This window comes from Telopea speciosissima, chromosome 2 (genome assembly GCF_018873765.1).
Source record: "Telopea speciosissima isolate NSW1024214 ecotype Mountain lineage chromosome 2, Tspe_v1, whole genome shotgun sequence".
In the NCBI taxonomy this organism is placed as follows: Eukaryota; Viridiplantae; Streptophyta; class Magnoliopsida; order Proteales; family Proteaceae; genus Telopea; species Telopea speciosissima.
In genome coordinates, this window is record NC_057917.1 from 78446021 (window position 1) to 78464453 (window position 18433).

Here is an 18433-nt window from a genome sequence, read left to right on the forward strand (position 1 = left end):
GGCTTAAGATTACAAGAAAACCACCCGAGGGAAGCTTGAACGGAAGTCCCTGTAGAGCTTTTTCTCCCTGCGGTTATGTTCCTTTCTTTGGAGCCAAAAGTGAGTTTTAAAACTCGCGGCTCTGTTATGTTAAATTTCTGCAAATGAACGAACGAGCGAATTCACTTATCGTGAATCCGCTTTGCATAAAACTTGAAATTATCATTATAAATCTGTGCGGATCAATGAACGGATCCACACTCATGCATCCGTCCGTAAATCTGTTTGACTTAAACCCTCTCGGCTATTGAGACTTTTAAGATTGGACAAATGAACGGATTCGCATTCCACATCCGCCCGTTAGTCTGCTCTCCCTATTTTCGCGGAGGAGCCACGAACGGACCCAGAGTACTAACACCGCTCGTGAGTCCACCCGATTTCTTTTAGGATTTTTAGCTTGTTTTGGAGACCTTTGACTACACTTATATGTGATGATTATGTGCCTATACCCTAGATCGGACACCCCGTTGTGTGACCCATTTGTGGGAACCACCTAAGTCTAGTCAATACCTTGAATTGAAAGAGGTTAGGACTTGTACCCGATTGGGCCAGCTAATAAAAAGTAGCAGGCATTGGTAACCGCTGTGACTCCTCTCTTACATAAAGGAAGAAGAGTTACCTTTGAGGATAAAGACCTTCGATCCTATGAATTTAAAGACCCGAACCTTATGGATAGAGAAACCTAAACCTATACGGGTAGAGACCCTCAATGGGGTGCGTAGGAAAGGAAAGTAATAGACTAGTTTATTTGAGTAAGCCATGAAGGTCACGTGTATTTGGAAGTCATTCATAACACCTCAAGCTAGTGACGACTCTATTTGAACTTTACTTGGTCCATCCAAACCTTGTTTAGACTCATAGAGAAAGTCCTACACCGTGATTTGACTTTCCAAAAAAAAAAAAAAAAAAAAGACTTAGTGAACCGTGCACGAGAACTTCTTGTTACGGTGGATTGACCTAGATGACAAATATGTCCATAGGGATTTGAATGTAATTATTGAATCTATGCCTACATATTGGTGTGATAAATATATATAGATATCCCTTAGAACCCTGGACTTGTGTGACTAGAGTGATTCTCTGGTACTACAAGTATGACTTACCTCGACCTTGCTGTGAAACTAGTTGGAGCCCTGACCTTGGTTGACCAAACCTTAGGAAAATGAATAATGAATTTAATGATCGAGTAGGTTAAATTATTGAGACATGCTTAAAGAGTTGACTTGGACAAAAGCTAGTAAAGGTTGTTGGTTCTCGAAAGAGGACTGATGTGGACTCTTTCTGTGGGATAATTGTGTTATAGGTTTAAAGGTTGTGAAAGCTAAAACTGAAGGATGTAACAAAACCTTCTCCAACGACGGATATGAATGGGGTAATGGATCACCAAATGCGTTCCTCCGTGCTGGGAGTGAACAATAGGAGATTCCATCAATATTCCAAATCATTCTAAAGTTGGGTTAGGTAATGAGACAACCGGATGTGAGAGCCTTGAGAATGTGAACCCTATGTTGGGACATGGACAGGTTAAATCCTGTAACCCAAGACTGCCACCGAGTAGTGAAGGCTAGAATGGTATCACGATACGGAAGATTTAGGGAACTCTGTTCCTTGAGACTTAACTTAGTAGTTGGAACCCTGTTTTTCTAGGGTTATTGTGAACCACACCCCTGTGGTAATGTGACCCTGTAAGGAAAAGAGAATTGTGGAACCTGACTTGCTGTGCCACGTAGGCACTGCCTCATCTTGACCCGACCTTTGACTTAGTTCAAGATGTGGGTGACTTGGGATGTTGTTATCCAACAGCCCTTCTCACTTGAGACCCTAGTCGCCTCAAATTTCGGGGCGAAATTTCTTGTAAGGTGGGGAGGATGTTATACCCGCACCGGATCATAATTAATTATTATTTCTTCCCGTGACGTGTGGTTATCACGCCCGCGTCTTTGGTGAGCTGTTCTCCTTTGGTGGTCAAACCAGTTACAAATTATTGACCATGATACGGGCTTACCATTGACACACCATGGCAATGGAGAAGTAAGTTTTAGCCCTTGGCTTATTTATTTATCTTTTTCCTCGATGCCCTCGAAGTGCGGGTCAAGATTTAGACCGCCCGGGCTATTTTAGTTGAGTTGGGAATATTCCATTTGTGGGTCCCACTTATTTAAGGGAGCGTGTGATGGGCTTATAATCCCATGGTGGATGGACCCATCCCCAAGTGGGTTCTTTTCTATTTGAAACCTGTGGGCATGCCCATTTAGTTAAGAGGCCCATTCAACTTAAGGGCCCATTTGACTCTATTTGACCCAAAGATGGGTTAACCCATTAAGCCATCTTGGATCCACCCATTTAACTCTTAACCCATTTGACATGTGAGATCAAAAAAAATGGGTTTTATTCTATTTCTTACCCAACCAATTGGACCCATCCCCAAGTGGGTTCTTTTTTTTTTAAAACCAATGGGTCAACCCATTTAGCTATTGACCCATTTAACTTAAAGGACCCAAGGCCCATTTTCTATAAATAAGACAAAGGGGGGGGGGAGAAGGATTCATTTTCATTTCTTCTCCCATCTAGCCTAAATCGTGGAAGAGAGAAAGAGGAGAGAAAGAAGAAAGAAGGAAAGAAGAAAGAAGGAAGGAGAAAAGGAGGAAGAAGGGTGGAGAATCTTGGTTGGAGGTTTGAAGATCACTTCTTGGAGCCTCAACATGGAGCCTTCTACCTTGGGGTGGGTAAGCCATTCAATCCCATCTCTTTTCTTCTATTTTGGGTTTTGGGGTTTGGGAAATGGGAGAAATTCGACCTAGGGTTCTCTTGGAACCTAAGGAATCGATGGAACCTCTAAACCTAGATTATGGTGGAGTTATTTCACTCCATTACAAGCCCTAAGCCTAAGTAATCTCTTTCCATTTAAGAAATTTAAGGTTTCTAACATATTATGTCCTAATTTAGGTTCTCTTTGTTTTCTCTTAAATCCATGGGATTACATGGACCTAATGAGGTCTTAGAACCCTAATGGACCTAGGAGGAAGCTTTCTTGAAGCCTCCCTACCTTTAAACCCCTTGGAAAATGAATCCCTAGTGAGAAACCCTTCAATTTTCGGTTCTGCGAGTATGTGGTTTTACACTCGGATTCAGTTTTTGAAACCACACCGCAACCGACCTTGACTAAAACTATCCTAAGCCCCCTGGTTAGCTAGGATTTACATGTGGTTTCAAACCTGCAAGAAACCACCCTGAAATTACCTTCCCGAGAAGGATTCTGTGAAGGTCGGATTTACACTCGGATTCAGTTTTTCTGAAACCACATCTGCATCCGACCTTGACAAAAATTGTCCTGAGCCCCTGTGAAGCTCGGATTTACACTCGGATTCAGTTTTTCTGAAACCACATCTGCATCCGACCTTGACAAAAATTGTCCTGAGCCCCTGTGAAGCTCGGATTTACACTCGGATTCAGTTTTCTGAAACCACATCTGCATCCGACCTTGACTAAAACTGTCCCGAACCCCCGGTTTCCTAGGATTTACATGTGGTTGCAGAATTTGGGCATGAAACCACTCCTGCAACCACTTCGTCTCTGAAACCTTATACTTAAGTGTTTATGGGAGACCTTTTGGGGATCCGTCCCTTTACTTAATTAATCCTGTTTGCACTCTTTATTTAGGTTTAAAGTTTTCATCTTGTGACGTGTTACTTGATTGCGGCGACAACTCATAACATCGGGACATAACACAAATAGTGAGTGGGTTTGGTTGTTTGGGCTTGATATTATTATTGCATTGTATATTATGTCATCATTATAAATTATTAAGCATGCTTGCGCATATTGCATACTTTTATATATGAATGTTATGATGTTAATTGGAGATGCTTTACTTTGATGGGTCTCGGTGCGGTGGGTGCGGTGCAAAACCCGGATAATATATATATTTATGAAGAAATTATGTTGAATGTCATGTTGAACTGTATGCGCCGTGCCGTGCTTTGGTAACCGGGCACTAAACCAGGATGAAAAGTTGATGCGCCGGATTACCTCTCGGGACGATAGGACTTGCATGTAGGTGGCTAGGATTTTACACCCTTATGCTCGACCCTTACCAACGGGGTTTAGGTGTTGGGTAATCGTACACCGGATTCGTGGAGGTGGGAGAGGCCGATCATGGTAGTATTGGTTATCGAGTGCCACCTGAGTGGTCTTGGAGGCTTCGATCGGCGTAGGTCCCAGGTGACAATTGAGGTTTCATTGTGGCGATAAGTTAAGTGACCACGGTGTCTCCCGAGTTGTCACGATAGCATATGCCATTGACTTAGTTGTGATGTTAGGTGGAAAATTTACTTAACATATGCATGCATCATTGGACTATGTGAATTGTGTGTTTGTGCATCCCCATCCCCTCACTGGCTCAGTGGAGAGCTAACCCCTCGTGTACACAATTTTTAGATTATGATGCAGGTACGGAGGAGCCGGAAGCTGTGTTAGAGGAACATGGCAACGGGTGTCCTTGTGACAATTGTGCCTACGGGCCGTGAGAACTCTAGGGACTTGTTCCCCTTTTGTTTATTTTAGGGCGTAGGCCCATGTAAAAACATTTACTGTTATACCCTTGTTAATCATTATTAGATGGTAATGAAAAATGGATTAACTACAGTATTTATCATCTAGGCTTTGATCATCTTGTAATTATTGATTTTATACGCTTCCGCAAAACTACTGATCATTTGGAATGTAATATTTTCCTTTCCGCACTCTGATATTATATTGTTTTAATATTAGTTATGACTGTGCGTTGGGACACTGTGTCAGTGATCCTGGCAGCTTAATAGGATGACAAGCGTTGTCCTAGTCACCCCTTATAATGTATTTTATCCCTTGTCTGGGATGGGGGCGTGACAGTAACTCTTCTCCTTTTAGGTAAGAGAGGAGTCACAGCGGTTACCAATGCCTGCTAGTTCTTATTAGCTGGTCCAGTCGGGTACAAGTCCTAACCTCTTTCAATTTTTAGGTATTAACTAGACTCATGTGGTCCCCACAAATGGGTCACACAACAGGGGTGTCCGATCTAGGGTATAGGCACAAGATCATCACATACAGGTGTGGTCAAAAGGTCTCCAAAATAGGCTCAAAATCTTAAAAGAAAATCGGGTGGACTCACGAGCGATGTCAGCACTCCGGGTGCATTCGTGGCTCCTCCGTGAAAATAGGTAGAGCAGACTAACGGGCGGATGTGGAATGCAAATCCGTTCGTTCGTCCGATCTCAGAAGTCTCAAAGGCAGAGAGAGTTGAAGTCAAACGGATCTACGAATGGATGCATGAGTGTGGATCTGTTCGTTGATCCGCACAGTTTTAAAATGATAATTTCGAGTTTTGTGCGGAGCGGATTCACAACAAGTGGATCCGTTCGTTCGTTTGTTCGTAGAATTTTAACAAAACAGAGCCACGAGTTTTAAAACTCATTTTTGGCTCCAAAGAAAAGGACATAACCGCAGGGAGAAAAATCTCTACAGGGACTTCCGTTCAAGCTCCCCCTTAGGTGGTTTTCTTGTAATCCTAAGCCTCAAGGTTCAACTCTCAGTTGTTCAAGATATGGCTTTCTTCCCATTCCTACTTTCTCTTTCTTGGATTTGGGATGAATCATCTCAAGTTGTGATCATGTCTTGATTTTGCTTGTAATCCCATGGCCATGTACACCAAATTCATACCAAACCGATTGGCCGAAACTAGGGTTTTTAGGTGTAAATCAAGTCCTATTTGATCGATGACACTAAGTTGTTGGATCCTTGTTTGATTATTGCATCTTTTATAAATTTTCAAGTCTTTGTAAATATTTTAGAGATTGTTGCTATGTTTGTCATGTCTAGTTGAATTTTACTAGGATTATGTTCAGGTTTTGGTTGTGGTAAAGTCCTCAATTCACAATATTTTGGGAAAACTCTCCAAGTTCAAATCTAATTCTTTTACATGCCATAAAATCTCATAGAAAATTATCACAATGTCTTATCTTCAAACATATTTTCTTGTATACATGATTGTTGATAAAATCCTTAGAATCTTTCCTCTTCTCTTTTGCCATATTTGATTCGGTCTTACTAGATAGGGCTTAGCTTACATTCTCTGAGTTATCACAAATCATATTTACTTGTTTCCCAAGATTCAAACTTCCAACCACAAAATCTAAAAAATTTCTTTGAAGTTCAAGGCATGCTCCATGATTGAATAAACCCATTTCTTGCTTGAACCCACTGTTTTGCATAAAATATTACTTTCTAGGCATAATATGGCCATTAACCTCTATCATGTATGATTGCATTCATATAGTGGCCATGCATTCCCTTTTTCCCCAACTTCTTAGATCACAATTTGATAAAAAAAATCAGAAATTTCTAGCCTAAGAATCCTGCTGTAACTTAATTGCCTTGGGAAAAGAATCAAAGGCTAGGTTTTAAACCCCATAACCTTACATTGATCATCTACTTAGGCCTTAGCATTCAAGGAATTAATTTGCTATCTACTTGGCTTTTGGCTGCAGGTTAAAACAATCAATGGCTCCAAGAACACGGCGTGCATGCGTGGAACAAGTTGCACCAACTGTCCTAGATCCACTATGGTTTCAAAAGATAGAGGACCAAGAGCTTTACCAAGACTACTTCCGCTTCAAAAATCTAGTGGAAGGGGCGGAATGTAGTGTTGGATGATCTCAAAGCATACAAGGTGGAATAGAGATTCGAGGCATTGGGGTGGACCGACATTCTCAACCTCCCTGAACCATATTACCCAAAACTCATCGGATATTTCTATGCAAATCTGAACACCGGAAACCGGGCACACAAAACTATCGGGTTGTTTCATATGTAAGGGGGGTTCCTATAGCCTTCACTGCAGCATAGTTGGCCGGCATTATCAATGTCTCCATTGGGGAAGAGAAGACCTACTATTCACTTGGAAGGAATCCCTACTCCTTCATCAGGCGAGAGGTAGTGACATTCTGTCGGCCATCAGGCGGCTGAACCTACGAGTGGTGGATGGCTTCGATGAGGTCACGAAGCAACTCTTCGACCAGACTCGGCGCCTAGAGGGTATCGAGAGAGGGGTAGATGACATCAACACCTTTCTTGGTCGCGGTGGTGGCGGTGGTGCAAATGACTAGCCCAGCTTTCTCTCAACAAATTGAAGTTATCCCGGATCAGTTCTTCTAGTTCTTGTCTTAGGATGAACAACTAGGAACTTTTAGAAATGGTAGACTTGTATATTTAATCTGAGATAACCAGAATCAAATGTTTCGAATTGGAACAAATGGGGTCTTGCATTCTGAGTTGGGAAAGGCACAGTTATGCCCAAACAGAGAATCTGGAACAATTATGGTGTTTAGATTGGTATCTCTTGATTGAGCAGGATGGAGTCATATGTTTTTATTGGAAAAGATGAAATCATGAATGTTAAAATGGGAAGGATATGATTGCCTCCCAAGAAAATTTGGAACAATTTGATATTTGTAATTAATCTTATATGTATCTCTATGTATTTACTTAATTCTTTCTTGTTTAATTCATTGTTGATAATTGTGGGTGATTATAATTGATTCATTATTATTTATGAATTTTAACATATAGTTGCCCATCTATGACCTACTTAAGACTCAACCAAGCAATTACATAGTTGTAGCTTAACAGCCTATGGTTCAAGTCCTAAGTTCCATGTTATCTATTATCTTCTAAGTCCTTGTTTCACCACAATCAGTCTTCTCCTATGTCTGCACACAATCATTTATGTTCTTGAAAATTTTTAATTTAGAACCTAATTGTGGAGAGTAAATCAAGAGTCCGCAAGAGCGTGGTTGGTGCGAGCATCATGGCTCGATACCATGTTGTCACACCCGTATCCCGACAAGGGATAAAATACAATATCAGGGTATGATTGGGGTGACACGCGTCATCCCACCTCACCGCCAGGATCTCGATGCGATGGCCAACTCACGATCATAAACCAATATTACAATACAATAATATCGAGTGCGAAAGACAAAGGTATATTACATTTCCAACGATCATAAAATAAGCGGAGCGTTCTGATGAGTTACCTCATGTTCATACGGCTAAGTGATACGTAAATAGTTTGGATGGACATCCCGAATGACCATAGCATAACTATCCCAAAACAAATATAACAATAAATATTTATATAAGGCACGTGGCCCAAAAAAAAATAAAAGAAGGGAATAAGTCCCAAGTATCAATACAGCCCGTAGGCACAATCATCATGGGCAACCATCGCCATGATCCTCGATCCACGATCTACGGCTCCACGAGTAATCATCGCATCAAAATCTAAAAGAATGTGTACACGGGGTTAGCTCCACCGAGCTAGTGAGAGAGAAAAGGGGATGCACAATCACACAATCACAAATAGTCCATGGTGCATGCTATTATTAATTTATTTACCACCTAACACACAATGCTAAGTCAATGGGTATATGCTCTCGCAATAACTCGGGAAGACATTGTGGATCCTTCCATTCTCACCACAACGCAACCTCAATTATTACTATGGAGTCCGCGCCGGTCGTAGTCATCACCACCCAGGCGGGACCCGATAACCATTACTACCCCTGGCCTGGCCTCTCTAACTCTCCACAGGCGCAGTGCTCGGCTACCCAACACCTAAACCCTGTTGGTAAGGGTCGTAGCATAGGGAAGCGAGCCTAACCACGATATACTACATGAATCCTATCGTGTTGAGAGGTACATCCGGTGTGTCAACGTCCCATTCCATCTAACACCGGTACCAGCACAACACGGCGCATACAGACAAGAATGAGATGCAATATATAATTCCACGTAATTCGGGGTTAGGTGCATGATTTCCAGACCGTAACCCAACACAAATCCATATCATCCAAATCATCATCATCGAATAAGAATAAATGCAAATATGCAATCATGCTTGAATGATAATGTCACAATATAATTCATAAATGCATGAATAAGCAATAGTAAACAAGCTCAAACAGTCACCCAAACCCACTCACCAATTACTTCAAGTGGAATTTGTATAAGCGCAACGATTCCCGCTTAAAATCACCCCATTGCACATATGTTGGCACCTATGGAAGTGAATAAGAGTGTGAGAGAGTGTAGGGGAGGCCTCATAGAGAAACCCCACCATTTACATAAGTTATAAGCCTTAAAAACTGCATCGGAGGCAACGTCGGACTCAGCAAGCTTGCCTCCGACCTTGCCTCCGACCTTCCCTGCAGGCTCAGGACACATCGGAGGCAAACATCGGACTCACGCAGTCTTGCCTCCGATGCAACCCAAGTGTGATTTCAAGGTCTTTAAAAGCCCAGGGTTGTCCCATTTGGTTCTCTAAGCCTCAAGGGACAAGGGAGGGGTGTCTTGGAGTCTATTTGGGTCTTAGAAACACCCAACATTCAAAGATTTAAGGGGGTTTAAAGGATCAAAAGCTCAAAAATCCAGATTTGGGGTTTTCTTTGGTGGTTGAAGCTTTAGAATCAAATAGATTCAGCAAGAGGTCAAAATAGAGGTCTTTATAGGATTGTAATGAAAATAGGAAAGCATCCTACAAGGGGAAACTACACATGACTCGAGCTAACCCTTTGGGTTTCAAAAAGAAATCCCCATCTTGGGGCTGCAACCAACGAACCACCCAAGCTCAAACGAGCAAGGGGGAAGAGAGAAAAATGGGGGAAAAGGGCACTTGGCTTACCTGGTTTGAGGTACACACGATGTACCCTCTTTAAAGCTCCAAACCCACAACCGTTTCCTTCTTCTTCTTCCCTTCCTTCTCCTCCTTCTCCTCCTTGCCGCCTCCTCTCTTCAAAGCTCTCCTCTCCTTTCACGATTAGGTTAGGAAAGAGAAAGAAAAAGAAAGACTAAGGAATAGTCTTACCCCTCTCTCTCATATAGAAAATCACTTTTAATGGCCTGTTTGGATAAGGCCTCATAAGTGTAGGCTAGGGTCTGTTTGTGTAGGGTCAAACAACCATCCACCCTTACACAAGCTCTAAAAATCCTAACTTGGGCCCCAAGGCCCACATAAGGTCAAGTTAATAAAAAGGGGTAAGGGTAGGGTCAAACATGGCAGGACACCAATAGTACCTTAGCCACAGGGTCTCACCCACAAGGGTCCTTGTCAGCAGCATTGGATGCAGGGTCGAAGGCAACCAGTAACCTTGCCTCCGATGCGAGTAGGAAGGTGGTTCCCACCATAAGAGGTCAGGGCCTTTGGACCACACTTCGAGGGCTTTGAGAGGGCAGTAAGCACACAATAAAATTTGGTCAACTACTTACCCCTGACACGTCAAGGGGCAACCTCCATGGTCCCGACTAGTTTCCACAGGCAACCTCGTACTATGGTCAATATAGCTGGGTTTGACCACCAGTGAGAACAACTCACCGGCATAAGTGGCAGTGATAACTACACGTCACGGGGAAGAATTAATAATTAATTATACTCCCGGGGTGCGGGTATAACACTTACAGTCCCACTCCAAGTTCTGTGTTATCTTGTGTTGAGTGAGTACTAGGGATTATCACAAGAGAATGACCAAATTCTCATATGTGATGGTAGCTATGAGCATTCCACTGGCACAGTTGGATGGGCCTTAGTATTGATGCACAACTCGCAGTTTGTTGCGGTCACAATGGATAATGATCTTGTTGAGATACCACAAGAATTAGAGATTCGGGGCTGCTTCAAGGGCTGCAACAAGCTAAGGAGCAAGGATGAATAACATTATCTGTTGGATGGGTTGTAAACACGTCAGTGTGGATGATATTTTCTATTAATTTTTTAACGTTTGAAAAAAGCTTGATGGATTATGATCCTAACAAGCATAGTGTTTTTTTATTGGTGAAGATGTAAAAAATTGGCCCACACACCTAAAATTAGGACCTAAATTGAATATGAAACCGAATAAGGAATCAAATAAAAAACGAAACCAAACCGACTCGATTTGATTTTAGTTTTGGAAATGTGTTCTTATTCTCGGTTCAGATCGATTTTGGTTTTTGCATTGTGTATCTTGGACCAAAATCAAACCAATTGACACCCTTACTCTCATGTTTATATTCATGCAGCTCACTGTAGTTCTATGGACCTTCTTGTAGTCTTGAAATATGTTTTGCCATATGGCTAACTTTGATTAGGCTTAAACTTGGCATATTTACAGGGAACCTTTGGATGGATCTATTTATGTCCACAATTTTCCAGCCCCATCTGTGTATTCGCGTAGCAAAACAAGGCCATGGTTATGGTATAACTTGTAACCCACAGTTATTGGTGTCGATGAAAATTCCTTTTACAATCTAAGGGGAACCAAAAAAGGCTTAGAAGTTGTGTAATGCCTATGCCAGACATTGGAAGGGAAAAATGACCTCTGCGCCCCTGTGAAATGAAAATTCACCCCTGTTGGATGCCCCCCCCATGTTGGTGCAGGGGCCACGCAACCTGATAACAATCCCCCTCCCAAAATATAAATAGAAATGTATAAAATCGTAATGGTGCTAGATTTTAGTATACCTCGTAATCTAACCCAATCCATTATATATGCCCGTAATAATTGTCATATGGCAATTCAGTTGGGCCCAAATTTGGTTGAGGAGTTGCCAACATCACTCTCTATCAATGGTTAAAATTTCATATAAAAAGAGACAAGGTTTGGGGTTGAAATGAGTTTAACCAATAACCCTAGACATTAAAACAAACCAACTTCAACTTCGTATTAACTTAACCTAATCGAAACCCCCGAGCTATAACCAGGAAATTTGTAAGGTGCATTCAAGTGATCAGTAATGTATTCACTGTATTTCTCTCTGCACAATTCATGAATGTATAAAGCATGCAAATATTTTGTTGGTTAAAAATGGGTAAAAAATTGTGTCCGGTAATAATACTTTTTGTATTACTCACGACTTCATGCACAACTTGGGGGGAAGGAATGGATGAGTCTAACCATTACAGTTATCGTGTGTGATATTACTTTCTCCTATTTAAAGTCCCATAAAGCTAAACTCTCATGCACTCCTCAACTCATCTCTTGTTTTAGTTTTGCTTCTACTGAATTCTTCAACATAGCACAATATTGTATTTCTTACTGTGTTGGACATGAAGGAGAAGAAATATCCTTTGATGATGAAAATTTTCAGTCGATCTATCAAATTTGATGAGGCATTTGAATGAAGCTCAAACTTTACGTGACGTTTAGAGATCAAAGACTCTTGTATGGTGGAAGATTAATACCGTTGAATTATAATTTGGTAATATAGGATGCTATTGATGATACTAAGCCTATCACCATCAATCTTTTCAAAAGGATTCCTCATAATTCATCGATGATAATGTTCCATTGTACATTAATAGTCTTTAAAAAAGGAATGGTAAATTGTAAATAAAGACCAATGGCTCTAATAGTCCGATTTTGATGTTAAGAAAAAACAGAAACCTTCTGTGCTGCCCTGCGTGGAGTGCTTCTTCCTAGTGAGAATCAAGGTGTGATTGGTGGTGAATCTAATCAACACCTTGCGGTGGGAAACCCAGGTACTATTGTTCTTATTTTTGTCTTCACTAAAGTACTGCGTTCCCGCAAATCTGTTCAGTTTTACCTCCTGCGAGATTCAGCCCCAAATAGGACTGCTAATTTTAGGGTGATTTGATCTTTATTGACTCGAACTCTGAATTCGACATAAAATGTATAGTGTTCTGATGAATCTGAAATTGATATCATTACATTGATTTTCTGTCGATTAATATAAATCTGTGATTTGAACTGTCATACAGTCCCTGGTTTTACAGATTTTACCTCTATAATAATGTCACTAGGAATTCTCTATTTCGTTATATCCAGCCATTGGATCTTGCTGAATTTTCAGCAAAGCTTATACTATATAAAAGGGAAACTCGACCAGGAATTCAACCAGATCTGACCTGCTGATTTTGTTATATGTGTTTTCTCCCAAATCTGGTTATTTGCCACTCTGTTTTGGTCCTATTTCGATACTGGTTTAGCATATAAAACAGAACTACATTAATGAAAACCCAATGAAAATAAACCCCACCCCCCCCCCCCCCCCCCAACAAAATGAATAGATTACTGAAAGAGTATAGGAACGGCTTCCACTTTGCCATTCAACTTGATGCTTTAGATTTCATCACAAAGTGATGCGTCTGAGTTATAATAGTCATTCTAAGAAGACAAGCCCCACCATGGGAAATCCATCCATTTCTGGACGATATCTAGTCCCTTCGATTATTTTTTTTTGTTTTGTTTTGGCATACTTCAATGAACTGTGACTAGCTCATAATTTAGCATCTTTTTCTCCTCTTTTTTGGATGACTGTAACTAGGTAGATATGCCCCCCATATTTCTATTTGATCCCTTGGATGTTGACACATCCTGAACCATGTCGATAGTTTTGGCCAACTAAGAAATGGTCTAGTTATGCATCTTCTGGATTAGTCACATATCGAAACTCAGTTCAATCAATTATCCTCCTATGTATGTCCATGCTGTGCATTCTTGTATTTTTTAGTCCTATTTTCCTCTTCAAAGAGTAGCTTATGACCAACTAAAATACAGATTAAATGAAAAGGTTACTTCTTTTCTTTTCTGATATTTTCTTCTTCCTTTTCTCATTTGATAGTTTTGGGCAACTAAGAAATGGTCTAGTTATGCATCTTCTGGATTAGTCACATATCAAAACTCAATTCAATCAATTATCCTCCTATGTATGTCCATGCTGTGCATTCTTGTATTTTTCAGTCCTATTTTCCTCTTCAAACAGTAGCTTATGACCAACTAAGATACAGATTAAATGAAACGGTTTTATTTGAATTCTGTCGCATCACTTCTTTTCTTTTCTGATATTTTCTTCTTCCTTTTCTCATTCTTAACTTCCCCTTTTCCTCCTTCATAATACATTAATCAATTTATGAAATTGCCATTACCCTCACCTATTGATGTTAGAAACTTTATACATTGATTATCTGTTCTGCTTTAATAAAATTAATTTCCCTATTGTTTATCATCATTAACATTAAAATCTTGTTCCAACTTGAGACCATCTACAAAAATCTTATCCAGCTATTTCATTCTATTCAGTTAAATCCTCATTGAATTATAAAAAGAAGTCTAGATATATAATTCTTTGTTCTTCTTTAGATATGAAACTCGAATAACTGCCTTGCTAAAACCACTCCTAGGCCACTTGAATAGATACAACAAAATACTGTAAGTTTGATTATTCGTTGCAGGGAATTATGTCCTTTGAGGAATCACACAATTAAAAGGGGAAAAAAAAGCCACAGTTATGCAAGACATGAATCAATATCGAATCTTTAACAAATTCTTTGTCAATCCAGAAAAATGAAAATGGAATAGGTGCACAACTTAGCAGGATATATGATGAAAGAGAGGGGTTTCAATTTTTGCCCCTTATTGCTAATCTTTTGCTTCTTCTTCTCCCTTCCGCCCAATAACCTGGGCTCTTTCGCAAACCGTTGAGCATAACAAGACTCTCAGTGTACCTAAATGCTTTGAACGTATTTGGAAGTCCATGAATTCCAAGATTTCTTTCTGTCTTGCTCCTGGTGTTGTACAAAACTAACTTATTATTATCATACTCCAGGAACATAATTTCATCCTTCCAGAATTCTACTGGTGTTTTGTTCCAACCATACGGATAATTGGAAATGTTTAGCTGTTTAGTCCAAGACTCCTTAACACCATATTCCTTCATCACCCATAACTCAATCAAGCCATCACGGTGGTTACAGAGAACAGAAAGGCATCCTCCCATCACCAAAATATCTTTGTAACATCTATTTTCAGAAGGTAGCGGCAATTCTCTAAACACATCATATGCTAGATCAAAAGAAAATATTGAAGACGAAAAATAATAATGATCGTTCTTCCATGAAGATGCGATCCAATGAAGAGCAGCATTGACAACTGGAGATGGTGGTTCATGAGAGAACGCTAGGTCTGGGACTTGGATATCTACAAGTTTTCTCCACTTATTGGAATTCAACGAGTACACCCTGACATCGCTCCCCATCCTATATGATCCATTTACAAACTCGTAACGGTATCCAATCTTGACGACCTTGTAGTCTTTACTCATGGGATCAAACCCAAATCCAACCCGAGTGGCACGATAATCCAATATTTCACAGGGAGTGTTTGGAAGCTTTTTGAGTTCTCGAGTGGCTGGATTCAACAGGTATATGGGGTAATTATACCAAATCCTGCCAAACCTTAACAACGAAAAACATAACAGCCCATTGCACGAACCCACGACTGTGATTTCACGTTCGGAATTCCACAATTCGGTAGAAGTTAAGAAAGGGATATCAAGTTTATGGCATGAATTGTCCTCTACTGTGTAAAATGTAGTTCTATCCGTTATGATGAGAGAAGGCTTTTTCTCCTTAGATCGATTGTTGTATAGAGTGACAAAGTAAGAATCACTAATTAAACAACGCCAATCTTGGGATACACACCTGAATCGAAGCAGGGATTTCACGGGTAACCTTGAGAGGATCTCGCCGATTATGTCGAGTAGGAGATTCGGCATCTCAACTATTCTTCTTCTTTTTCTTCTTCTTCCTTCGTTGTTGAGCATTGTTGCGGTGAAGAGAGAGGGAATTTTTCTAGGGTTTTTGCTGAGTTGGGAAGATCTCGGCATCTCAACCACTCTTCTTCTTCCTTCGTTGTTGCGGTGAAGAAAGAAGGATTTTTTCTACGGTTTTTTGTTGTGTCGAGAAGGCTTTACGGGTTTAAGTTACTTGATGTGGCGGGAGTTTGCTTGGCGGTGTGGCGCTACGGGCTACTAAAGCGTGTACATCATTTTATACTCTAAAGCCACTCGTTGCACAGAGAGTTATAGGTATCGTTGTCGGTGGCCATATCGTTCACCTCCGGTCTCGATCTTGATACGATATATGATACAGACCGTATCAAACTTATATTAAGAAACACACCCTTTCTTGGCCGATACTCACAATTCGGTATTGAGTACCAGGAATACCAATACCGTGATCGGCCGATGTGATATCGTTACATTGATCCATTGTAGTAAATAAATGGAATAGGAACTTTAGATGAAATGACTTATATGTTGTATTATTGATGCGGTAGGAGAGTATATCAAACTATAGTTGATGTTCCAAGATTTTGATGTAAGCTAACACTTGCCATTTGATATTCTTCTAAAGTTTTGGCCCAAAAGAATTTAATCCTATGAAGATCCAGGTGGCTAATCGGTTTAGGGAATGTGAATTTCTGGCTAGATAACTGGCTTGGTTTAGGCTCGTTGATTGATTACATCGATGGTGCTCTTCATGTAGACATCTCAATTCATGTTAAATATGTTCTTAATGAGGAGTTTGGAAGCAGGAAGTATTGGATGTTACTGATTTTTTGGAGGTTCGTGAAAGTATTATTCACAATAACATTGTTATATCTAATAAACTTGACAGATTAGTTTGGATTCCAACTAGTGATGGAATGTTCACTATCAAGTCGGTGTAGAACGAGATTCGGCTACACTCCCGTTTGGTGCCTTACTCGAAATGGATATGGAATTCTACTCTCCCCCCTAAGACCAGTTTCCTCTCTTTGCAGCAACTTAATTGTAGAATTCCAACCGATGATGCTTTAATGCAAATTGGTATCATTTTCATTTGGGTTTAAAGTTTATAATGTGCATATTATATCAATATATATTTCACAGTATAACTTAAAACAGGGCTAGGTCGAGCCGGGTTCAACCCGAGGGCTCAACCCAGGCCCGATCCGACCCTAACTCAGGATCAGAAATTTTTAACTCTGACTCGCCCTCAATCCAGAGTATCTCAACACAGGCCCTATCAAGCTCAGCACGGGCCGATTGGGCCACAAACTTGCACCACACTTGAGAGAATAAAAATTCCCTTAAAAGGGGCAATCTCCAGTGTTTGCAAGTGGGGTGAATGAAATCAGCAACTCTACTTACACCATAGGTCTTTGGATTGCTCAATATTTTGCCCGTGGCTGGAAGAATAGTAATCCAATCATCCTTGTACACATCCACCGATGCTCCATTTCCAATTTTCTAGTGTAATCCTTGAACTAGGAGGTCCTTCCCTTTTAGGAGACTTAACCTTGCCCAAGAGCTGTGTAATAGTGGAATTTGAGAAAGGAAAATGATGGAAAATATTTCCCATTAGAGTGTTGTACCCACAAATCATCATTGTTCTCTATGCGTCTCGATCGTACACAACAGCGGTACAGCAAACAAAATTCGATCAAACTGTTTCTTTACAATAAACAAACCTGAGGAACAAACTTCCAGTACATTAGCTAATGCCTTCATCTTTCTTTACATATGAAAGTTGAATGACTCTCTCTCTCCTGCCCACTTGAATAGATAGAAAAAACTGTAAGCATGACTAGACATTGCAGGGAATTTAGCAAATTTTCTTAGGAGTTAACGATTATTACCTCTTCTTGTTAATCTTCTTCTTCATTTCCCTTCCACAGGTTACCCTGCACTCGTTCAGAAACCCTTGAGCATAGCAAGACTCTGGGTGTAACTAAATGCTTAATTTGCATTTAACTGGAAGTCCATGAATTCCCTCATTATTCCTTTCTGTCCTGGTCTTGGTGTTGTAAAAACAAGCTTCTTGAAATAGCACGTGATAGAACAGAATTTCGTCGTTGTTCCAAAATTCTAATGGTCTACAGTCCCAATTAACCACCAAACGGAATGATTAGGTGTTTAGTCCAAGACTCCTTAACACCATATTCCTTCATAACCCATATCTCAGTTGATTCATTACCTACTTCAAGGTGATTAAGGAAAATAGAAAGGCATCCGTACGTCTATCACCAAAATATCTTCGTACGTAACATCTATTTTCAGTAAGAGGTAGTGGTAACTCTCTAAATACTTCATGTACTAGATCAAAAGAAATGATCGAGGGTGAAATAAGACCGCGATAAACATCGCCAATAATCATCCAATGGATAGCATCATTGATAACTGGCCGTCGTGATTCATGATATCTGCGCCCTAGGTCTGGGACTGGCATATCATCGATCTCCAAGTTTTCTCCAGTAATTATCGGAATTCAACAAAGAGTACACACCCAGACATCCCCGCGAGCCCTTCTTAATCTTCCTGGATTCAGTTCCATAACCATAATCGTATGCAATCATATTAACGACCTTTTAGTCATTACTCATGGGATCAAACCCAAATCCGATCCCATCAATACTGGAATAAAAAGATATTTCATAGGGAGAATGTGGAAGCTCCTTGATTTCTCGAGTGGTTGGATTCAACAGGTATATGGTGTTTCTACAATTAATCACCTCTGACAACGTAAAACATAACAGCCCAT

At 40.4% G+C, this 18433-nt stretch overlaps 1 protein-coding gene across 1 annotated transcript in view; it reads right to left on the bottom strand.

The window, feature by feature from the left end:
- The window catches only part of LOC122651173 (F-box protein At3g07870-like), a 29560-nt gene extending 13936 nt beyond the window's left edge, over positions 1-15624 (bottom strand). Inside the window, exon 1 of the mRNA XM_043844487.1 lies at positions 15551-15624. Coding sequence (XP_043700422.1) covers positions 15551-15624 — 74 coding nt within the window. The remainder of the gene's footprint in view (positions 1-15550) is intronic.
- Between the last annotated feature and the right edge of the window lie 2809 nt (positions 15625-18433).